We start from the raw sequence: 25,047 nt of genomic DNA, 5'->3' as shown, positions 1-25,047 counted from the left end.
ACGGCCAAACTCCTCCCTACGTCTCCCAGCCCGGCCCTGCTCTGCCCCTTGCTCCCCTCCCACGCAGCGCGGTAGCTAGCCCGGCGTTGGGCTGCAGCGGCACGTGATGTGGTCACGAGCCGACGCGATGCGGTCACGCATCCGGAAGCGCCTTGTGCCGCGGCAGGAAGGAAGCGCCGGGCCTACAGGGGGGAGGACGAGGAGAAGGAGGAGGAGTTGCGCTCGCGCGCTCGCTTGGTGACGCGAAGTCGGTTGCCAGGGTGTCGCTGCGCATTATTATGGGATGTGGCGGTGGAATGGCGATGGGCGCGTGATTTTGAACAAACACGGAACCTGTCCCTGGTGCTGCCGCTGCTGAGAGCGGAGCGCGAGCCCAGGGGGGAGGAGGGAGCAGCCGCGGCGCGAGCCCGGGGGAGGGGGGCGCGCGAGCCCGGTGAGTGTGAGCGCGGGAGCGCCCCTGCGGGGTGGGGAGGAAGGGAGGGCGCACCAGCCGGAGGGGGAGGGGGTGCCAGGGGGAGCCTAGCGTGTCGCCCTCCGTAGCGCCGCCCAGGCCACCCACCCTGCGGGGTCCTCCGGCAGCAGGGACAGGCCGGGGGGGGGGGGCTCCCCGCCGCCCGCCCGCAGCGCCGCGGGGCGATCCCCGCTGTCGCCGCCTGGGCGCCTCTCCCCGGATGGCAGCGCTGTGCGGGCAGCCTCCTGTCAGCGGCCCGCCACACCGGGAGGGCGGCACAGGCCCGGCCAGCGCCACGGCACAGCCCCGCGTTGCCTCTCCTGGCCAGCTTGCGCATTCACCGCGTCGGGCCCCGCACCTCCGGCGGGCAGGGGCTGGTGCATCCACCCCCCCCCGGCCTTGCATGGGCAGCAGGGGGCTCGATGGGCGGCTTCAGTGCTGGGATCGGGGCGCAACGACCCGGAGAGGCTGCCAGCCTCTGACCCGGCTGCGCTGGCAGGGGAGGCTGCTCGGCCGGAGCTGTGCCCTGCAGCGGGTTGGCGCCCACCACGGTGGCCACTGACTGGGGCATGTGCCGTGGTGTGGGTTTAAAGTTACTCGTTGTCCCTTTTGTCACTGTAAATAAACAGTATCTAGAGACACCGCAGATGCTGAAAGTGAAAAATAAAATCATTTGATATGTGTGACTGTTTAATTGTTATGACAAATATGTTGGCATTTTATAGTAACTTGTAGAATAACTAATCGCTTTCTTTATGTGGTTCTGTTAACCATAGACAATTTTAAGGAATTCAAGAGTTCAAAAGAACTGAGATTTACTGTACCATGGGGTTTTTTTTGAGCAAAGATCAAAAGGAGAGAAAAGCAGGACTAACAGTTTGGGGCTTTATTACATCAATCTCTCCTTAAAAAAAAAAAAAAAAATCAAATCCATAGATGTACCTGGGATTTTCACTTCCCCTGCATACCGCAATGTATAAATAAGGATGTTTATACATGGGGCAGTGTGGAGTAGAAATGAATAATGAATCATTGCAAAAGTTCATTTTAGATATGCATCTCTGAAGTGCAAAATGGTATGCACATCTCAAATTGTCAGCTCCTTCTTTTATTATGGTAGTGTTTTTCTAACTTGAGAATAGTAAAAAAAAAAAAAATGGCAACATTATGGGAAGATGAATCTATAGATTTTTTTTTTTTAGATAATGGCTGAAATTAGGTCAAATTTATAACAGGAAATTAAATAGGTAAATGCAGTGACTTCCCTGAAACTGGCGTACCTGACAACAACCTCCTATTCAAAGTGGGGAGGAGGTTCTCTGCTCACTCAGTGTTGAAGCCCTGATAATATTCTTTCATCTTTGTAGCATTACCTTTGTATGGTTTGGGGACCCTTTGCGGAGGGGGAATAGCTTCTAAGTATTGCTGAGCATTCCTGCCTTGGGGTTGAGTATTCTACTCCATAGTACCATTATATTTGCCTTAATTTCTGCGGTATTGATAATTTGGCTGTTTAGTTTTCCTTTGAGTTGTAACTTTGTCTAGGAGTTCTGTGCCAGTTTTATAGCTGCTGGCACATTCCTCCCCACACCCCAAAAAGAAGAAAATATAAACCAGTTGGAATCGGATGCAACAGTACTTGTGTCACTTCTCATGTTCTGTGACCTAGCAGGTTTTTCACCTTCTGCTGCAGTATGGGTACAGCTCACTTGATCCAAATTATCTGGGTATATCTCACTTAATCAATTCCCTGCTATTGTAGGTGCCTTGAGCATTGGTGCACCTCAATGCCTCTTATTCTGTGCCTGTGTTGCATACGTTTAGGCCTTGTCTACGCTACAAAATTAAGTCAACCTAAGTTAGGTTAAAATACAGCAACCGCAGTAATTACTGTGGTGGTTCATGTCCACAGTATGCCCCCTCTGTCCGTGGTGTGCATCCTCACCAGGAGGCTTCCACTGATAACTTTGTGGGCTAGAGCCCCCAACCCGGGCTGAGAGCCAACAGGTGATGTCAGTAATATAATGTCTATGCCTACACTGTGTTGCCCTAACTGCATGGATCTAAGCTCTACGCCGCTCATGGAGGCGAAGTTAATAGTTCGGTGTAATGGGTGACATACACTGGCAGTAGCAACGTTCTAGTGTAGCCACTTACAAAGTTAGATTGATGTAAACTGCCTTAAGTTGACCTAACTGTACTGCAGACTAGCCCTTAGTTTCTTGTACGCTGTAATATTTTAGTCTAATTTGGGTTGTTTGGTTAGTGTGTGGGTGGCCTATGATATACTGGAGGTCAGAATAGGTGATCTGATGGTTCCTTCTGGGCTTAAACTCTATGACTTTGAAGGATCTTGTATGTTGGTGACTTCTTGTCTGAAATAGGGGAAGTCCTAGAATTCTTGGCCTGAGAGTAATTAATTTTTTTATTCATACTTCTTGTTGTGCTCTAACTAAAAACATTCGCCTATTAAAATAATATTTGTAGGCATGCTTTTTCACAAGACTGATATTTCTTGATACATTTTATAAAGTGGCCCTGATGTTTTAGAAGTGTTGAATGGAAAAAAACAAAACAGATAGTTGGATGCCATGTGTCCGCCCTAGTGTCAGAATGGTCACTTTCTGTTACTTCCATACATTCATCTAGAATTTTAACTTTTGGGGAGGGATCTTAATTTAACCTGCTGTGAAGTTTTCAAAATGGGGGGGAAAAAAACCCCTCCACCAACTGTAACCTGCAGTAAAATACTTCCTCAAGTGTCAAAATCTTTGCCTTGAGCTCTGCTATTTTTCTGCCCTCTTTGTAGTTTTCTCATAAGGTATGCGTGTACTGGTTGGCCACGGTGCCACCAGCTTGGTTCTCTGATTCGCAGGTGCCCGAAGAGGTTCAGGGCGAGGCTCGGCGTTTAGGAGCTCGGGTAGCTGACTGCGGCAAGGCGTGCAGCTGCCTCGCGGTCAGCCTGTACAGCGGCTTGTGTTCTTGCCCTTCTGCTAGTTACAGGCGTCGCATCCATGTACTCACTTGTATTTCCAAAACTCCCACCTCTTCCCCTTCCCCCATTTGGTGTCTGTCACTCACTTCCTTGCCACTCACGAGCAACTCTCCGCCCCTTTCTCCCTGGGAGGAGGGCGGAGGGCTGGGGGGGGAGGGGTACTGCCACCCCCCACGCCCGCGCACACGGGCAGGCAGGAGAGCGCCCTGCCGCCGGGCTGTCGCGACCCTCCGCGCTCCCCTGCCCGGTGCGGGGCTTGGAGGGGCGGGTCTGCCCGGGGTGGGCGGGTCTGGCCGGGCCCGGGGGCGGGGGCTGCGCTTGTGGCCGAGCTGGGATGCGATGGTGATGACGAGGTGAAAATGGCGGATCTTTCGAAATCCAATCCCGGCTCCTGACATACCAGCCTGGGCAGCAAAACAGCCCCAGCGGCTCCGCCCGAGGCCGGCCGGCCGCCCCCGGCCCCTCGTGCTCCGGGCCCGGCCGCCGAACCCCTCCCTGCCCAGCCGGAGCTCGGGTTCCAGCTGCCGCTTCGCCTGAGCGCTGAGACGCCCCCCCCCCCCCACGCAGCGGCTGGGGCTGGTGCCCTGGGGACGGGACTGGCCGGGCCGGAAAGGTAATAAGAGCAGGGACTCCTGCTCGGGCTGCGCAGGGGGGAGAGAACGGGGAGCTGCTGCTAAGGCCTAACCCACCTTCCAAGGACTTAGCTTCTGCTTGACCTGTGCAGGGGTATCTGCGGGTTTCCAACAAATGACTCGGTCTGTCACGCTCTGCAACTGCCTTGACGCAACAGGGGGCCTTGTGCAGGGAGAAATCAGCGGAGAAAGAAATATAACTCCTGGTGCCACCTTTATATATATATATATATATAAAAATAAAGGATGGAGGTGTACATTAAAGTACTTGTATACTTTGGGTATATTAAAGTCCTATATTCATCATGGGTGGACTGTGATAGAGACTAAAATCCTTCTATAAAGTCTGGCTGCTCCTGGATTGCCATGATCATCAAATACTATTTATATAGTGCAGTTGATCTTTAAAGCCCTAGGCCAGCACCTGCTCGCACCGTGCATCCGCTTTACCCGATGTAAAAGGCCAGTGAGATAGTATTGTTGCATCATACTGTTTGTATCAGTATTTCTCACGGTTTGTTTTTTAAAAAACCAAGTGGTTTTGTTGATACACCACTGTTCTGAAAGAATAACAGCTACTGAAGTTATGAACAAGGTTAATGATACAAAGTAACTGTCAGGGTTATAATCTGGTGTTTAGTCACTACAGGTATGCTTAGGTTCAATAGAAATTCCTGGTCAACATCAAAATACATCATCCATGTTGTACAGATAGCTAAGAGAGAGACCCTCACAGACAAGGTGGGTGAGATAATATTTTTTGTCTCTAATATCATAGGACCAGTTCTGCTACCCCACTGCATACAGATAGCATATGGCAGTTTTCTGTAAAGGCATTTTTGTTCAAGATTTCTTCACATTGCCATATTTACAGAGTTAGGAATCATGTTGTAGCATTGTTTGGTTTTGCTTGTGTAGACGGTACCTAGCTGGGTTAGAGCCACCCTTCCAACCTATGGCAGAGATCCTGAGAGGTGCTGAACACCTATGATTCCCATTGCTCAGAATTTATGAGGGGCACACCCTAGAGTACAGTCCTACCTCGGTAGTATAAAATGTTTGGAGTGTTGTTCTAAGAGTACACAGAGTATGTTTGATAGTTCAGCTAGGCCCTTAGACCTCTTTCATTACCTGTTTCTATGAAAAAATCTTTGGGCTTAAAATTTTTTATGCATTATTTAAATAGAATTCATCCTTTTTTTTTTTTTTTTTAAAGTCTCACACAGTAGAACCTTGGAATTACAAATGCCTCAGGAATGAAGGTTGCTGGTTGCTCTGAAATGTTCGCAATTCTGAACAAAATACTAGGGTTGTTCTTTTAAAAGTTTACAACTGAACATTGACTTAATATAGCTTTGAAACTTTACTATGCCGAAGAAAATTGCTGGTTTTAACCATCTTAATTTAAATGAAACAAACACCAGAGACATTTCCTTACTTTGTCAATTTTTTAAAAACTTTTATTTTTTTTAGTAGTTTACATTTAACAGTACTGTACAGTTTTGGTTTTTTTTGTCCCTGCTGCCTGATTGCATATTTCCAGTTCCAAATGAGGTGTGTGGTTGACCAGTCAGTTCAGAACTCTGAGGTTCTACTGTACTTGCTGTGAACTTTGTCCTCAGTGAGGCCAAGGGCCTTTGACATGTTTGAAGACATTGATTTAGAAATGTTAAGTACTTTATTATAAAATCCCATGACACACTCAGTACATGGATTTACCACTTTCTTTTTTTTTAAAACCCACTGAAAGATGGAACTCCAGAGAGATCTGCACACGTGTAGGTGTATCTGGAATGCAGTACATTGAAATGCAGGGTCAGCTGGTTAAAAGGGACCAATTAGACTTGTTTTGAATTCTGAGCCTCTTCAAACTTAAGTATCATCCCTCCTCCCCACTCATGGTGGAACAGCATAGTATTATTTAGAAGGGTTTGTCCTCATTAACTCTTTGAATGAGTTGAAACTGATTGTACTGTAGGTATTCTGAGCTTTAGGTTTCAGAAACTATTGCTCCATACAGAGAATGTAAAACATGAAAGATTAGTGGAATACCATAAGAGGAGGAGGAGAAAAGCTGCTAGAGGTTTGGTGTTTCTTCCCCTATCACGTCAAGGCCACATCTACACTAGCAAGCTAACATCGGCACAGCTATACTGCCGAAAGATCGCTCGTGTAGCCCCTCTAAGCAAACAGGAAAGAGCTCTCCCGTCGACATAATAAAACCACCTCCACACATGGCAGAAGCTCTCCTGCCAACATGGCAGTGTTCACACTACCACTTATGCCAGCAAAACTTACATCACTGTCATAAATATAAAGGGAAGAGTAACCACCTTTCTGTATACAGTGCTGTAAAATCCCTCCTGGCCAGAGACAACATCCTGTTACCTGTAATGGGTTAAGAAGCTCAGCTAACGTGGCTGGCACCTGACCCAAAGGACCAATAAGGGAACAAGATACTTTCAAATCTTGGAGGGGGAAAAGGCTTTTGTTTTTGCTCTTTGGTTACCCGTTTGTTCTGTCTTGGGACTGAGAGAGGCCAGAAACAAATCATAGATACTAAGGTCAGAAGGGACCATTCTGATCATCTAGTCTGACCTTCTGCACAATGCAGGCCACAGAATCTCACCCACCCATCTTCTCCAACCTATCCTAATCCAAGTCTCCAATATTGCAACCAGTAGAGGTAAGCCAGGCAAGGCAGATTAGTTTATCTTTTGTTTTATGTGAATTTTCCCTGTGTTAAGAGGGAGGTTTATTCCCCTTTTCTGTAACTTTAAGGTTTTGCTCAGAGCAGGATCCTCTGTGTTTTGAATCTGAATACCCTGTAAAGTATTTTCCATCCTGATTTTACAGAGGTGATCCTTTTACCTTTTCTTTAATTAAAATTCTTCTTTTAAGAACCTGATTGATTTTTTCATTGTTCTTTAAATCCAAGAGATTGGGTCTGTGTTCATCTGTACAAAATGGTGAGGATTATCATCAAGCCTTCCCCAGGAAAGGGGATGTAGGGTCTGGGGGATATTTTGGGGAAAGACATCTCCAAGTGGTCTCTTTCCCTGTTCTTTGTTTAAAACGCTTGTGGTGGCAGCATAGGGTTCAAGGCCAAGACAAAGTTTGTACCTTGGGGAAGTTTTAACGTAAGCTGGTAAGAATAAGCTTAGGGGGTCATTCATGGGGGTCCCCCCATCTTTACTCTAGAGTTCAGAGTGGGGAAGGAACCCTGACAATCGCTCAGAGGAGAGGTTCCCCCCCAAGCAACATAAATACATGGCCTAACTCTTCACGTTTAAGAATTTTCCTTTCCTGGATTTAAGATAGTATTAGAGCTGGCCTATGGTAATGGCCCTGTACATAGTTTTGTCTAGATTAATAATCAGACGAAGAGGTGCTCCATGAGCCTGAGGGCCTTTGTGATGCTTATAGGTAATGTTCACAGTGCACTGATCTGCCGAGTCCTTTTTTCTGCTAAATTTAATATACACTAGCACATTCACAAACATTCTTTGCATGTACGAACAATTTTTCTGGGTATTTATACATTGCTTATGAAGATTGCGTGAGCACATTGATTCTTGCATTCTAATAATCTAATACTCCAGTACTCTTAAGTTATTTTGTTTGACTGATGTTAAACACTTAAATACCCTCTTAGCGTATGGAACAGGTTTGCCATACCAGATCAAACACCTGATGCTTCACAGCAGAGCTTTAATATTTCACCTTCTCTTGATAGTCAGGGGTAGATAAAGCTGGGAATAGAAGGTTCTGGGAATTCTTCCATGGAGATGGGCCTAGATCCTGATTAGATGCTCCATCTTTTGTTTAAACAACAGAATGGTAGATGACTTACGCCACTGATGTTCCTCCTTCCCTCTAGCTGGAAAGATGAGCTTATGGCTAAGGGACTCAGGAGGATAATGTTCAATTCTTTGCTCTGCCTTCAGATATGATGTGTGAACCAAGGCTAGTCACTTAGTCTCTATATGCGTCTACTCCCCCTTCTGCAGTAAATGGGATATTACTCTCCTACTTCTAAGGGAGGGCAAGTTTGATATTTGAGGAGCTCAGATTCTGCTGGGCACCATATGAATACCTACATAGAGGAACATCTTGTTGCCGCTTTCCTCTGCTCAAAAGCTCGAGGGAAGTGAGAAAAAATTATTTCCTCCACTAACAGTTATTTGGGTTGTCCTCCCTTGTAAATAACTTATCTGCCTCTGTTCATATAGTTTTCCAAATCAGCAGTATAAAACAGATGAGATTCTTGATTGCACTGCTGTCCATAGGATTCTGAGTAGCAGCAGTGAAAATGACTAGAATCTTGTTAATCTGACAGTGCTGCTTATTAAAAGCTATGGATAGCAACAGATTAAGTAGGTCTGCATAGACTCATACCCTTTAAGGTCAGAAGGGATGAAAACATGATCTAGTCCAAGGGGTCTCAAACTTGATTGCACCACATCTCCCTTCCGACATCAATAATTACTGTATGACCCCAAGAGAGGGGGACTGAAGCCTGAGCCCACCCGAGTCCCACCACCCAGGGTGGGGAAGCCAAAGCCTGAGCTCCACTGCCCATGGTGGGGAAGGGGGTCAAAGCTGAAGCCTCAGGACTTTCGCCCCAGCCAGAGGGCCTGAGCTCAATCCCTTGGGCTTTGGCCCTGAGCCCCCAGCAAGTCTAAGCCAGCCCTGACAATCCCATTAAAATGGGTTGTGACCCACAGTTGGAGAACCGCTGATCTACTCTGACCTGCCCATTGCAGGCCACAGAGCCTCACCCACCCTATTATGTAATAGATTCCTAACCACAGGCTGAGTTATTGAAGTCCTCAAATCATGGTTTAAAGACTTAAATTACAGAGAATCCACCATTTGCACTAGTTTAAACCTGCAAGTGACCCATACCCCAGGCTGCCGAGGAAGACAAAAAATCCACAGGATCTCTGACAATCTAACCCAGGGGTAAATTCCTTCCTGACCCAAATACGGGTTAACTTTCTAATGCAAAGGTAATGTAGTTTTAAGACCAGCTTTGCTAGTAACTTAAAGGGATACATCTGCATTATATGGCATACTCACTCCATATACATCCCCTTGAGTCAGGGTGGTATAGCTTTTTCTCCAACACTCTCTGCAGGCCATGTGTCTTTGCACATCCCTGACTCCCAAGGTCTTCTGTGGCCTGGCCTTCTGGGCAAGTCACATAAAAGTTCTAAACCTCTTCTGGGATAACCAAAAAGAAGTCTACTGAAAATCCAAGTAAACCTCTAAACTAATGAGTCTTCCATCCACTCAGACTCCACTGAAGTACTCTTACTGGCCCTGCCTTTGGGCTTCCCTCCTACAGGTGCCTAACCCATTCATGCAGAGTTCCTCCTCTGTTGTTTCTTGTTTAGCAGGGTTTCCCCACCACATCCTCTTCCTGGGAACTCCAGCAGCTTTCTCTAGACCTCTCTTGTGCTCTTTCTAGGTCTTGCCTTAGGGTTTACACCCCCCAGAAAACTATCTTAGTCCAATAGGGTTTTTCCTGGAAGAGTGTTCTGCCTTTTCTGCAATCATTCCCAAAGTCTGCTTATAAGGTCTAGCTGACTAACAGCTCATATCTAGTTTTGGCCAGGAGGCAATAAAGCATTCACCCAATAGGTATGGATCCTGTGATTAATTGGGTTTCCCCACCACAGCCACCTCCTCCTCTAGCAGGTGATGGGGATTCACCCAATCACAGTCTGCTTGACATCTAGTCAGTTTTTAAAAAGAGTTTATAGTAGTTTCAGTATTGTATTTACTCCCTAAATTCCTACTGCTAGTCTTTATGGTTTTAATATCAGATTTTACTATAAAACATTTTCTCTCCCATTTGTGTGAAAGACTCGCACAAAGAGGATAACTGATTATACAAGGGAGGTAGTAAAACTGATCACACACAAAGCATGCCAAAGTGGTCAAATGCACAAGGTAAGCAAGTTGAAAAAAGCTTTTATATGTAATCTTTCACTTACAGTAATTAGAAGTGTTACTTGTAACAATAGTAGGTAAAAATATTTTCAAATATAAGATTTTAAGTTCTTGTCTCTAATTTTTTTTTAAATTAAATCTTTAATTCTGCAGAAATAGCTGATTAGGAAAAGATTCCTACTGGTGTGTGGGTAAATTGATTTTTTTCAAGCCATGCTTTTGAAGAAGAGAACCACCTGACCCCCCTGTAATGAACCTAACTAATGCTGACATGACTTACTAGTTTTCTCATATTTAGAAATTAAGTGTATGAGACCTATATTGCCTAATACATCCTGTATTGATGACATTTTATGGTTGATAATTTAAATGCACAAAACTAATGAAATTGTCATGACTCCCACTGTTGCATACCTTGCCCATCTTGTATAGATGCAGTACCCTTACTTGAATATGAGTTCTGTTATACATAAAGGCATACATTTAATAACCTAGAGAAGTACAGAATAATAGATAAGTGTGAGGGAGATGAGTTGTAGCTGCCTTGAGAGAACCATAACTTTGAATTTTCTGATTCTTGTCTGGTCACATTTCTTTAACATATGTCTGAGAATTCAAGGGTGTCTTTTGGTAAAACATCTGTTTAGTTTCTGTTCAGTAGTTCTTGCAAATAATTAAAGGAAAAAAACTGGTGCCTTGCTCACTATGTATTGCAACTGGATAGGGTAGGGAGCAGGGATCTCTTTTGTCCTGAAATAGCCTGCTTTGGCATTGGTATTTGATAGATCTTAATCATTTCTCTCATGTCACAGTGAAGAACAAAGTCCTCTAGGATAGTAGTTCTCAGCCAGGGGTCTGGGGGTTTCAGGGGGTCTGCCAAGCAGGGCTAGCACTGGGGTCCAGGGCAGAAAGCTGAAGCCCTGCCGCCCCCTATCCTGCTACCTGGGGCTGAAGCTGAAGCCTGAGCAACTTAGCTTCACTGGGCCCCCTGTGGCATGGGGCCCTGGGCAGTTGCCCTGCTTGCTACCCCCTAATGCTGGCTCTAGCTTTCATATGCAGAAAAACAGTTGCAGCACAGGTGGGCCGTAGAATTTTTATAGCATGTTGGGTGGGGCCTTAGAAAGAAAAAGGTTGAGAACCCCTGGTCTAGGGCAATACAAACATTTTTCTACTTGTAACAAAGTGTCTCATATTTTTATTTGGTTGGTGGTTTGTGGAAATAAAATGATCCTTTCTCATTTGTTTCATATGATCACTTTTTTTTACTGTCATGTTTTTCTTTTAATCTATTTCTTTGAAAGTGTAACAATGGGGATAATACATATAAAAAATCTGCAGACTTTTTGTGGCATTACATTTTTTACTTATTTCTATTGGCCAGGACTAGGTTACAGGTTCATCTTTTGTTTTACTAAATTTTTACTGAAAAATGGTTTGTGTCTATACAACACACAGAATTTTCATTGAAAGGACTACTGCTTTAAGGAACAGGTTTCAGAGTAGCAGCCGTGTTAGTCTGTATCTGCAAAAAGAAAAGGAGTACTTGTGGCACCTTAGAGACTAACAAATTTATTTGAGCATAATATTTCTGCGTATTCCCTCTTGAGGGTTTACTGTTGAGCTTTGGAAACTTTCTGGAAAGCAGTGCCTATTGGGACAGCTGCATTGAATATTCAGCGCAGGGGTTATAAAAGTGCAGTGTGTCCCCAGCCACCTCAGTTTCTAGCTCTCTTCAGGTAGTTATGTGCCTGTAGCTATTTTAGGGAACTTTTGGCTAAGAACTACACCTTTCAAATTGTATCGTAGGTAGTAACAAACCGTTAGGTAGTTTGTGCCATTGCAGTTAGGCTTTGTCTGGACAAAGTTCCTTCATCCTTTTTTGGTCATGGGTGATCGGACCTCCAAAGATTGAAGAAGAATGGATAAGAAGCATGGATTTAAGCAGTGTGCTCCTGCCCCCCTCCACCTTTGTTGTGTGGTGCCTTTACACTTGGCCATCTGCCACCAATAGGCAACAGAGGGTCTATGCCAAGGGTAGGCAACCTATGGCATGCGTGCCAAAGGCGGCACGCGAGCTGATTTTCAGTGGCACTCACACTGCCTGGGTCCTGGCCACCGGTCCGGGGGGGGGCTCTGCATTTTAATTTAATTTTAAATGAAGTTTCTTAAACATTTTAAAAGCTTTATTTATATAGTTTCGTTATATATTATAGACTTATAGAAAGAGACCTTCTAAAAATGTTAAAATGTATTACTGGCATGTGAAACCTTAAATTAGAGTGAATAAATGAAGACTCGGCACAACACTTCTGAAAGGTTGCAGACCCCTGGTCTATGCCTTCCTCACCAAGGATGTCTGATGAAGGAGGACATAGATCACAAACAAGGAAGGAACTCTTGACTTCCCTTGTGAAGGAACAAAGCAGGGCTGGCTTTATCTTCAAAGCCAGGGAAGACAGGGATGAAAAAATTGGTGTCAGATTGAGGGCCCTGTCTGTAGTGCCTAAAGCCTCATCAGCAGTAAGAATTTCCACTCTGAGAAGTGAGCCTACCCCTGTTGAAACTGTATTGGTGTTAGCAAGTGGCTTAAGTCACAGGCTGCAGGAATGATCTGAGTAGAATTTGAAACAGCGGGGGAGCTGCTGTGCAAGTAGTGGAGCTGTCCTTTCCTAGAGCTCTTTTCAGACAGCAATTTTAATTGTCCTCAGTTCTGTTCCAGAGCAAGTGAGGAAAACTTGGATCACAAATGCATTTCTGTTAAACTGGAGAAAATCAGTGCTTTATTTGATTCTGTTAGCAATTTAAAAATAAATAAATCAAGAAACCAAACTAGACCATGGCGCAGAGAGTTTCTTCCAGCATGGGCCAGACAATCAGTGGCCCTGCTGTCTCAAGAACTCAATCTTTTCTTGCATTTCAGTCTGGAATTGCACTGTGCCACAGCTTGCATAACAAGACATGGAATAATTCTGTCATCATATGCTCTGTGCAAGGCGAGTTTTTAGTGGAAATGTTTTTACTTGGGATAGTAGATAATCCATTTCCACATTCTGGGTGTATGTAATCCATTTTGGGCTACCTGTTATACCTAAAATCTCTCAGCCTATCCTTGTCTTTTATAAAGATAGGTGTCTGCCTCTCGGCATATCATCTGCCAATGGACAGTTCTTCTGCATTCAGCCCTCTCACTATCAAAACATTCCTGAAAAGTGTAGTGAACAATTCCCCTCTAGTCAGAGATCTTAACCCTGTGCTGATGTGTTGGTGGACTCACCATTTGAGCCTTTGGAAGTGTGCTCTTTATTCCACCTGCTAGAAAAGACAGCAGTTATAATCTGAGTTTCATCTCTGAGCAGAGTAGTGGCAGGTTTTATTTGTCTCTATTGTATTCCACAGGGACACCTTTGTCCTGCATTGTCATCCAAAATTTATTCTGACACAAAAATGCTATGGTGTGTAACAGTCACAGTTGCTCAAGTTTGGGCTAGTAATAATTGACATTAAAACCAAGGAATTCTGTCTATAAGCTATCACACACACAACAACCAATCAACAATAAAATATACTAAGCACAATATTTATTTGTCCCATTCAACACAGTTACAAGCAAACCGTCCTCCAAAACAAGCTTATCTGTCCATGTGTTCTGGTCCAAACATAACATTTAAAAACAATCAGAGACAACTTTGTCCATCCATAAGAAAGTTTTGGTGATCAATGTCCATCAAAACTATAATTCTTTATTTTAGGTTATGCAGTTGTTCTGCAAATTCAGGCTATCTTTAAGTCCTCAAGTAAAAGGTTAATAGATATTAAATAGCATGTCAGAAACCATCATTCACTCTACTAGTGTGCTCCTGGCATGTGAAGTGTTGGATTGTGGTAGTGCCTATACAAATCTCATAAATCTAGAAAATTAATTTATGGAAATGAGATGAAAAAGCAAAAGATAGTGTCCTGAGAATCTCAAAGCATTTTCCATAGGTGGCTCATTGTTCCCTAATATTTTAGATAAGGAAACTGAATCATAGAGAGATCTAAAGGGACAGTATCAAGTATGGACATTTGACTTCTTACAGAATGAAGTGAGAATTTAAAAAAAAATCTAACAGCATAGATAATTTGGTTCTGAGTATGGTCACTGGAAATAAACAGGTCTCTCATACCAGTATTGGTCTTGTTTCCAGTCAGCATCACTTTTAGGTTTTAATTCAAGAGCAAAGGCTTGGGTTACAAGCTCTGCAAAGGGTATTTTGTTTAAACAATTCCATCGGAATAAAAATTTGCTGTCGGTCTTCACTTTTATAAAACCTGTATTTGAGGATAAATTGGACCCCACAATGTCCTCCTAAAGGACTTGTCCAAGGTTACACAGTGAATTGGTCCTGGGTGGAAACAAAGCGCAAGTCTCCTGATTCCCAGCTCCCTGCTCTAACCATTGGAAAATATTGCATTCGTTATTTGTTTCCCAAAAAGAAAAGGAAAAAAAATGTCATTTTTACAGCAGCTTCAAAACTTTGTAGCCCTGAGCTTTAGGTCCCTTTGTTTCTGTATTGGTCCATTTCACAAGAGGACTAGGGAGAAGGAGGAGTAGTGGACCTTACGAAATTGAAAGTCAGGTTCAGATTTCCTGTAAATAAGAAATTATATCTGTTATTTGCCTGATGCTGAAAATCATAAGCTGTAAATATTTCACCAGGAGCAATAAAGCAATTAAAATTTCTCGTGACCTTCTAATACATTTGTCTTACAGTATTATAAAGGGAAGACGTAGCTGCAATTATCTTTTCTTCATCTCACCTATGTTATCTTACCTTATTTCACATATTTTCAGTGTTACCACTTGCAGTTGCATAATAACTAGAAGAGAGATGTGCAGTGCAATAAGTAGTTATGAATCCAGCAATCATTATCTATCTCTTTATGGAAGTAGCACCGTTTTTGGTGATAAAAGTGAATTTTTAAAATGCTTAGTAGTTTGTTGCTAATGATAGAAAGATAACTGATGTATGATAGACCTTAGAGAATTCTTTTTAAAAAATTAATATTTGGTGTTCCATTTCTGACATATGAAGGCTCCTTGACTTTTTTTTAAATAAATGCTTAAATTTGACCGCCACACTATTCAAAAATCACAGAAATAAAATTCTTAGATTTGGAATACTGTTGTGCTTGAAGTGCATGTGTGTGTATGTGTGTGTGTACACTCATACATGTTACAGACAAAAATAAAAGATAAGAAGACTCCTAATTAAAATCAAGTTAATTTAAAAATTACATTATATAAATGAAGTGTAATTAATCGTTTATTTTCTTATAGTCTATTTGCCTTCACATGTGATCTGATATGAATTTCATACATAATGTGGAGATGGGCAGGCATCTTACTTGTATTTGATTTTTAAACCTATACCTGCTATTATTTAGTGCACTGAATTTTTGGGGGACCTTGTACTGTGTATTAAAAATATTCCTATGGTGGTTAAAGGAAGATTCTGCTACTCTTGTCAAGTATCAGTTAGGGAATTTAAATGTAATCCTTTAGGTATTTGTAATATTCCTGTCATCAAGTTATTTAGGCACCAACTGTTTAATGTCTTTGTGGGTCGTATTAGATTGTTTTTATTTTATCATGAACGATAAAGGGGAGACAACTCTTCCTAGTGACTAGAGAAGGGGCTTGGGAGTCAGGCCTTCTGGCTTTGCACATGACTCACAATGTGATTGTAGGCATCTTATCTAGCTTTTTCATGCCTCAGTTTAATCCATCTGTAAAATGGGTGTAATATTTACAGTACTCCTGTGAATGTTGTCATATTTGGTAGAGCACTTTGCAATCCTCAGCTAAGAGAGCCTTTTTATTTGCAAATTACTGCAATTATTAAGTTTTTTATCTTCATCTCACCTGTGTTATACTGAGATTCTTCTGCTTATCCTGAGCTCTGTTGAGGATCTGGGAATAGTAGGATAGGACCCTGAGTTTCCTAGATATAATAGATTAGTTAAATTCATGTGACAGCCTTAACAGTACCTAATTGCCATTTATGCCTTTTGGAAATTTCCTCCCCAAAATGTGAATGTGTTGCAATTATTTTTGTTTTGTTTCCTCTGGTTTTAAGACCAGGATTCAGCTAATGATGGAATAATAATATGATGCATAAGATACATTGGAAATTATCTTCTTACTAGGAGGTATTTTTCCATGCAATATTATTATCTGTTTTTGGCAATACAGTGCCCCATTGAAATCTGTGTTGTAAGTATTCTATTCCCTTCAGTGAGACTCTGCAAAGTAAACTATAAATGTGGTTTAACTACTTATGGAGCAGTGCTCTGAAGATACACCAGTAACATACTATGTAATTATTACACAACATACTATATAAAGTCCCAGTAAAATTTATAGCTTAAGTATTCTGTTTATTGCAGTGGACCTTTGTACAGTAACAATAATGCTTAGATGCACTCCTGCTGAAATTACCGGCAGAGGGCCTGATCTTGAGAGGTGCTGAGTCTAGCAACTCCCATCTAAAATCAGTGTGAATTGTATGTGCTCCCTGCCACTCTGTATCAGGCCCAGAATGACAGTTTAAACATTTCTTGTTCCATTTCTTGTTTAATGTGATATTGTCATCCGTTCTGAAATCTTCCATGGCTTGGGACTAAAGGGACACTGTAAACTTAAGCATCATATTACAAATACACTTCTTTGCCTTGGTTACCCTGGAGGTAATTAAAAATGAAATAATTTTTAAATCTACTTTACCCCATTTATGTTCTTCATTTACTTTTTATGGTTCTCTCATTTTGGATAATGAAAATCAGTGAAGATGGATTCACGATTATCTGTTTTACTTTCAGGTTCTTAGTGATGGAATGTTTGGGTATCAAACACTGCAGGGGAAAGTTTGTGTATTTAAAAGCTGTTTCACAGTTATTTTAGTTTTGGAACAATTTCTATTTGTTCTCACAATTTAAAAAAAGGTGAATGTTGGGTCAAATTTAAGGTGAGAGTCCATTTTTTTTTCAGAGTAGCAGCCGTGTTAGTCTGTATTCACAAAAAGAAAAGGAGTACTTGTGGCACCTTAGAGACTAACAAATTTATTAGAGCATAAGCTTTCGTGAGCTACAGCTCACTTCATCGGATGCAAGTCCAATAGGTATTTGATTGGATGATTTGAGTTTAGAGAAGCATAAGGCTGATTATATGGACATTTTCAACATGTGTTTATTGATATTGCCCATCATCTCTGGTTCTTCTTTTCAGTTTCTGTGAAACTGCATGGCATTAAATTGACAAAAGCTGTCATGTAACCAAAAGAGGCGTAAAGGAAAAGCTGTTAGTCTTTGACTTTTATTTTACTTTTACACAGGAGCCTGTTGTGAAATTAGAATATGGTTTCCAATTTAAAATCCAACCTTCTAACTATTCTTACAATGTTCTATTGGAGTGAATGGTGCATGCATCCAATTCCTTTCTGAAGAATGTAATATTTAATATTTGTATAATAAATGGCAAATGTTTATACGGTTTTCATGTTAACTTAATTGTGCAGCCTAAAACCATTTCTTTTAATTAAAAGGGGGAGGGAGAGAACAAAAGAAACATGGGTATTTAAGCTAATTTGTAACTCTGTTTTCTTGGTAACCCCAGTGTTACCTTATTTGTCAAGTTGGCCACTGACAACTTGTTGCTGCCTTCATAATCAGGACATGCCATTCATCAGCTAAAAGCCATGTATGTGAAGGGCATTTTTCTTCGGGGAGGGATAGCTCAGTGGTTTGAGCATTGGCCTGCAAAACCCAGGGTTGTGAGTTCAATCCTTGAGGGGGCCATTTAGGGATCGGGGCAAAAATTGGGGATTGTGCCTGCTTTGAGCAGGGGGTTGGGCTAGATGATCTCCTGAGGTCCCTTCCAACCCTGATATTCTATGATTAAGATCTATGAAATGTTGAGTAACCAGCTTGGTAAACAGCACTTTATATCTGTAAAGCTATCTTCATTACACAAAGTAAAACTATTTCCCCATGTTTATTCCCCCCTCCCCCGCCCCGCCCACTGTTCCTCACAGGTTCTTGTCAACTGCTGGAAATGGCCCATCCTAATTATCACTACAAAAGGTTTTTTTTCTCTCCTGCTGGTAGTAGCTCACCTTACCTGATCACTCTCATTACAGTGTGTATGGTAACACCCTTTGTTTTATGTTCTCTGTGTATATAAAATCGCCCTACTGTATTTTCCACTGCATGCATCCGATGAAGTGAACTGTAGCTCATGAAAGCTTATGCTCAAAGAAATTTGTTAGTCTCAAAGGTGCCACAAGTACTCCTTTTCTTTTTGAGGATAGAGACTAACATGGCTGCTACTCTGAAACCTATCTTCACACAGTAATTATATGGCTAGGGCTATGATTTTGTCACTAAGGTCACGGCCTCTGTGACTTGAGCCTCCAGTGCCTGGGAGCTATAGGGTTCCCCGCGGCCCGTGATAGGTAGCCGTGGTGCCCGGGGGCTCCGAGCCAGTGGCCGGGGTGCCCTGGAGCTCCGAACCACCATGAACAGTGGGGTTGCCCCAGAGCTCTGAGCCAACCCCCCCTGGGTGGTGTGGGGAGCCTGCAGCTCCCCACTTTATCATGCATATTTTTAGTAATAGTCACGGATAAGTCACAGGCTTCAGTGAATTTTTCTTTATTGCCCGTGACCTGTCTGTGACTTTTACTAAAAATATCTGTGACAAAATCTTAACCCTAACTATGGCTATGTCTAAACTAACACTTTTGTTAGTAAAACTTTTGTCGGTCAGGAGTGTGAAAAAAAACACACCCCTGACTGACATAAGTTTCACCAACAGAAGTCCTGGTTTGGACAGGGCTATGTAGGCGGGAGACATAGCTACCGCTGCTCATTGGGGGGTGGTTTAATTATGCCGGTACGAGCGCTCTCTCCCGCCAGCATAGTGCAGCTACATGGGAGACCTTACAGCAACACAGCTGAAGCAGTACAGCTATGCTGCTGTAAAGTCTGTAGTGTAGACATAGCCTTAGTGTTAAGTATTATTAAAGGGCAGTCACTGGTACTCAGCAAGGGGAGTTTCCCATTGATTCTCTCATTCCATGTCTGTCTTTTAGTAGAACCAGATGGAATTTGACTTTCCTGAATTTGCAGTGAGGCATAAATAACAATTTAGTCAGCTCTGAGAAGTTTGGCGGGTGCTACAACAAAAATATATATGCACTCTTGAAAGGCAGGATGATGAAATGTAGCTATGACTTGAAATGCAGAAGAGTCACAGGTTTCAGAGTAGCAGCCGTGTTAGTCTGTATCCGCAAAAAAAAAAAAAAGAGAGAGAGAGAGTACTTGTGGCACCTTAGAGACTAACAAATTTATTTGAGCGTAAGCTTTCGTGAGCTACAGCTCACTTCATCGGACGCATCCGATGAAGTGAGCTGTAGCTCACGAAAGCTTATGCTCAAATAAATTGTTAGTCTCTAAGGTGCCACAAGTACTCTTTTTTTTTTTTTTTTTTTTTTTTTTTTGAAGAATCACAGTTGTTATGTCATGTATTGATCACATCTCTCCTCATTATGCACATTCAGCTAGTACAGAAGAATTAGGTAACAACCGTGGGGCTTTGTTTTCTGATGAAAAGGTCAGGTGATCTTATGAGTCAACTTAGTTCTCTAGATCCCCATAACTCAAGGTTTTTCTTTTGAAATGTTATTTAATACATCTTTATAGTTTGCATCCATGCCATGTGTAGGTTACGCCCTCTCCAAATGTTCTTTACTATTTGAGGTCACACTTGGGGAATTATGAGATTTTTCTTTTATGTGGGTTACAGTGTCTAACCCTGTAATCCATGTTTTATAATCTTTTAAATAACCACGCATTTTAGGGTGCTGCTTTGTAGAAACCTGTTCAGTAGCCTGGAAGCGTCGGGCATTTCATAGGACTGCTGACAGTTGTACAATGTATTATTGATGTCCTTTCCCAAAAATGAAGAGTGGAAAGAAAAGAACAAAGCAGGAACAGCTTGTGTCTGTTTTAGAATGTGATAGTAAGGGGACACAGCACATCTAGAACTTGATGAACTGTGCATCAGCTATGGAATATTCCATATAGACCTACTTTAATCAGATATATGCTATGGAAGAAAGGCTGATGAGAATTCATGCTTGTGTCACTCCTGTTGATCTTTTTTTATATTATCAAGGTTCTAGATGTGCTGTGTCCCCTTACTGTAATGTTGTATGTCATGAGCAGGACATGAACAATTTACAAAACATCGATTGGCTGAGTCCTGTCAAAGTGCTTGGCCTTTTTGCCACTCCCAACTGCTGCAGGGGGAGAGTGCAGTCAGATTTCTACAAGGGTCTTGTCTCTGACTCCTTCTTGGGTCCACAGTCTTTAGTTTCTGACTAGCAGGTCGCTCCACCCATTCTAGATACAGGAAGGGAGAAGAAACTCCCTTTCCCTCTCCCAGTAGCTCCTCTAAAGGGTAGGGCTATGTCTCCAGTACCCCCTGTGCTTAGAGCGGGCCAGTGCTTCCACAGAGCCTTCTATGTGGTGCTACGGGGGTAGACTTGGAGGGCTTCATCACTCAGAGCTTTCCCAGTCAGCAGTAGCAGCACTATGGAATCAGTATCATTCTTGACGGTGTCACTGCTGCCCCATAGGGTTCTCAATCACAGCAGTGAAACTGCCCAGTTCTTCTTAATCTCACTCTGTTACTGCCTTGCAAAGCACAGAGCTGCAATAGATGCCCTGGAGCTGGCTTGGAAGGGCTAAAAACTTCATTTTTTAAATTAAACTTTACATTAAGGGAGAAATTGATGCCTTAGCCATACTTGCCAGGCAATGGTTCGCACTTGTTACTGATGAGTAGATTTTGGGGAAGTATTTTTCAGTTTGAATGCAGCTTATTGTAATATTCAAAATCTCTGGTTTCAAGCCATGCCTCGAGGAGACAGTAGGCTATAGTTTCAACTGTGTAGTCATTGGCCAGACACTGCTTTAGTTTGACTATTGCTTTTGTCTTGGGCCTAATGGTTTACTGTTGATATAGTTTCAAGAATTATAACAAAGAATGGAGGTGGAATTTTTGATCCTTAAGTTAGTGCAGGAACAATGTAATAGTATAGTGTCTTGGGTTCATTTATTGGTGCTTCCCAGTACTTTGTATAAATGCAATTTTTATATAGTTTGTATTGAGAAATTTTTTCTTAGTTAAGTTTACTGTAATCCTAATTATTATTTTAGAATCTAAAACTTTGATACTTTGATCTTGTAGCAGTGATACCATCTTAATAACTTTGGTAAAGTGTGACATCTGAATGGGTTCCTTTCTGTTCTTCTTGCATTATATGTTCAACAGAATCGGTCATAAAATCCAGCTGCCTTACGGGTCTGTTTTTAATTTGTGTTTGTTACACATTTATTCCACTGGTCTATTGTCCCTTAATTCCCTCTTCTTTTCCCCTTTTCCAGAGACTTATTTAGAGGCTATTTAATGGCTTTCAGGGAACAACGATATCTGTGAGGTTGTCCACTATCAATCCAAAAAACAAAATACTAAAGAGGAAATCATGGATAGTCCTCCTCCTTTCCAATTTAATAGAGACCATCTTAAATCCACGGAAGTTAACAGAAAATCTCCCATTAACTTCATTGAGCTATGGAAGACTTGGATTTACGGGGCACAAACAACATGCAGAGATCTCTGCACGTTTGAGTTGTTGTAGAACTTCTGAGAAGTTCATTTTCTATTTCTGTCTCTTGGGAGCTGAAAGATTTTAATGACCTTTTCTTCTCATCCTGCAAGAAAATTCTTTTTCTAATTAACCTTGTATTGTATTGTCCCACTGCTTATGGCTAGTGTAAAACCTAGGAGAATCGTATTGCTCTGAACATGAGTAGCAGATGTGGCCCCAATGCACCTGGGTTTGTTTTTTTTTACTCTTGAGGAGTTGTGGTAGTGTTATATCCTAGTTAGGGAAAGGTCTTGCTGAGATTTTCTTGATTTTGGGCTTGGATTCTGAAACCCTTACTTCTGTAAGGGCTTTCTTGGTACTTTGCTCAATATACTGACATTATTCCCCTCAGCCCAGACAGTTCTAAAGAGTGCTTCTGTAGGATTTGCACACTGCGTTGAAGTAGGGGTTGTTGTTGTGTTTTTTCAGCATTAAGGATCTACCAGCTGTTGTATCTGGCAAAGCTGTTACATTTTATTTCGCACAAGGCAATGGCTCTGCCGGTCACAAGAGAACATCACTCGTTTGGGGATTATGTTGAAAGATTGATATATACATTTATGTAGCTACTTTTAGGTTTATAAAAACTAGCTGCATGTCTGAAATTAACCAACTACCTTTGGATTGATGTGAAGAAAATTATTTACTGGTGAAAATTGCATTCATAAATTAGTTTGAAATTACTTTGTCAAAGTCAGAGGAAATTGGGAAGGATCATAGATTTAATTAACTTTGGTATTTTAAAAGTTCTAATTTTTTTTTTTTTTTTTACATTTAACTTGTGCTACAGAGGTCATTAGCTTATTCTGTTGATCCTGTGATTTTCATCAAAAGAATCCTATCTACCTTTATTGGTTTGCATTTTTACCAGTGAAAATGTTAGTATATACCAAATTATAGTAATGCTATAGTAGTTTGTTAGAAATTCATCATATATAGAGTAGTGAATGAGGATCAGGATTTAAATTTACTGAGAGGTTTTTATAGCCACATGTAAATACAAGAAGCCAGGCCATCTCCTTGTTTTTTGCATATAAGCAAAGCTCACTGCATTTATCCTTTTTCTCCTATTTCCCTCTCTCTCTTTCTCTTAAAAAGTCATTGCAGCCAAAGATGGCAAGTTTGGATACCTCCAAATATGGAAGTATATTTTATTGTATTAGGGTAGCACCTAGGAGCCCTAGTCCTGGACCAGGCCCCCATTGTGCTGGTGCTGTACAAACACAGAACAGAAAGCTAGTCCCTGCCCCAAGGAGTTTACAATCAAAGTATAAGACAGGAGACTGCAGGTGGATACAGACAGCTGGGAGAGCACAAGGAAATGATGAGACCATGTTGGTCAGCATGCTAGGTAGTGGTCTTGACACACCAGTGCTGAATCATTGCTAAGTGTTTTTGTATTTTCCTATTCTATGGTAAGTCTTGTCTGATAATTTGGGTTATCTTCCAAGCAGCAGTATGGCACTATTATCTAATATGTCCTTATAAGAAGAACTGTTTTCTGTACCAGTAGTTACAAGGCATAGCATCACTACAGACTGTGCTGCCATCATCCGAAAAGTAAAGTTTTCCAAAGGAGGTATTTCTGGCAGTGACCTCAGAGAAATAAACAGTTTTAAGTGCTTGCCAATAAGTGAGTTGTTTGTTATGACTGTGGGTCATATAAGTAAGTTATCTCACACGAGTAGCTGAAGCTTGGTATAGTGTGAGAAATAAAAGCAGCATAATTTATTAGTGATGTTAATGTCAATGCAGTATTTTATCATGTTCTGAGATCCATTTTAAAAAAACAATCCCCTTAAAATAAAATGACAGGTTTCAGAATAGCAGCCGTGTTAGTCTGTATTCGCAAAAAGAAAAGGAGTACTTGTGGCACCTTTGAGACTAACAAATTTATTTGAGCATAAGCTTTTGTGAGCTACAGCATCCGATGAAGTGAGCTGTAGCTCTCGAAAGCTTATGCTCAAATAAATTTGTTAGTCTCTAAGGTGCCACAAGTACTCCTTTTTTTTTAAAATGGGTTTAGTGGCTGCAGTTGAGGTGTTACCTATGTGCCACTAAGTATAGGCATGTTTGTGCATTTGTGTTGTAATGCTCTGAATACCGGTCTCAGACCTAAAGAAGAGCTCTGTGTAAACTCAAAAGCTTGTCTCTTTGACCAAAAGAAGTTGGTCCAAAAAAGGATGTTACCTCACCCACCTTGTCTCTTTCTTTCATGTTTCTTTGGAAAAATAATTGGCTCCTGATCCTGTGCTGGTTATGGAATCAAAACAGCTGATGTGGACAGAGCTTCTCTTGGATGAGTGAGAGTTTTGCCTGCATGAGGCATAATGCATAACATTTCACATATTAAAAATAAAGCCTATTTAGAAAAGGAACAATGCAGCCATATAACTATATGGTAGCTACTAAATCAGCCATGTTGCAAAAGGGTTTGTCATTTTTAATGGCTTTTAGTTCTAGAGACTTGTTCACTTCAACATTTAAATAGCCAGTCACTTTTTAGCTTGGCTTTTTTTTAACACTGAAATATTTGTCATCACATACATTACTTCCTTGCTTTAGAAGAATAGAAAAAGTATTTGAAGGAACTAATTTTGAACTTGCAACTTTTGAAACTAGCATCTTATCCACTAGATTCTACAGTCTTTTGTTATTGGTCTAGGGAATTGATAGGTCTTAAATTAGGTATAGAAAAGTTTCTGATCCCTGATGGCGACAAAAATGTAAATTTTTTTTTAAAGGGCCATAGAATTCATACAAAGCCGCCTTTTGCTCATAACAAGCTGTTTGTGATGACATACAAAAAATTTCCTACACTATTGCTAAAAATAATAAATAAGGGAGTTTGGTTTAAATACTAGTATGTTAAAAAATTAGCCTTTTCCCAAAACAGGCAAAGAATAAATTTCTAATGTTAAGTATTGTTATGAAAATGTCCCAAATTTCCCATCATATTTATTATAGAAAAAAAACTTGGCTCAAGTCATTAATACCGAACTCTGGTCTACACTACAAAATTACTGCGATATAACTACATCGCTCAGGGGAGTGGATTATTGACACCCCTGAGTGATGTAATTATACCAACCTAAGTGCCGGTGTATACAGTGCTATGTCGGCGGGAGAGCTTCTCCCATCAACATAGCTACCACCTCTCACAGAGGTGGAATTATTAAGCCGATAGGAGAGCTCTCTCCTGTCCGTTTAGAGTGTCTTCACAGAAGCGCTACAGTGGCGCAGCTGCACCTGTGCAGCTGA

The 25,047-nt window shown here is 41.7% G+C and overlaps 1 protein-coding gene across 5 annotated transcripts in view; it reads left to right on the top strand.

The window, feature by feature from the left end:
* The first annotated feature begins 251 nt into the window (after positions 1-251).
* Positions 252-25,047, top strand: part of LIN54 (lin-54 DREAM MuvB core complex component) — a 60,945-nt gene continuing 36,149 nt past the window's right edge. The window contains exon 1 of one of the 5 annotated variants that reach the window (XM_038398958.2): positions 252-433. Coding sequence is in view for 2 of the 5 variants with exons in the window: in XM_038398954.2 (XP_038254882.1) it covers positions 10,012-10,036 (25 nt within the window). In the remaining 3 variants the exon portion in view is untranslated. Of the gene's footprint in view, positions 434-3,764; positions 4,060-9,691; positions 10,037-25,047 lie in introns of those variants that run through there. The other 4 variants (XM_043512970.1, XM_038398955.2, XM_038398954.2 and 1 more) reach the window with 4 other exon arrangements.

Source organism: Dermochelys coriacea, chromosome 4 (genome assembly GCF_009764565.3).
Source record: "Dermochelys coriacea isolate rDerCor1 chromosome 4, rDerCor1.pri.v4, whole genome shotgun sequence".
NCBI lineage: Eukaryota > Metazoa > Chordata > Testudines > Dermochelyidae > Dermochelys > Dermochelys coriacea.
The sequence above is the reverse complement of the archived record's forward strand: the minus strand, read 5'-3'. Positions and strand labels throughout refer to the sequence as shown.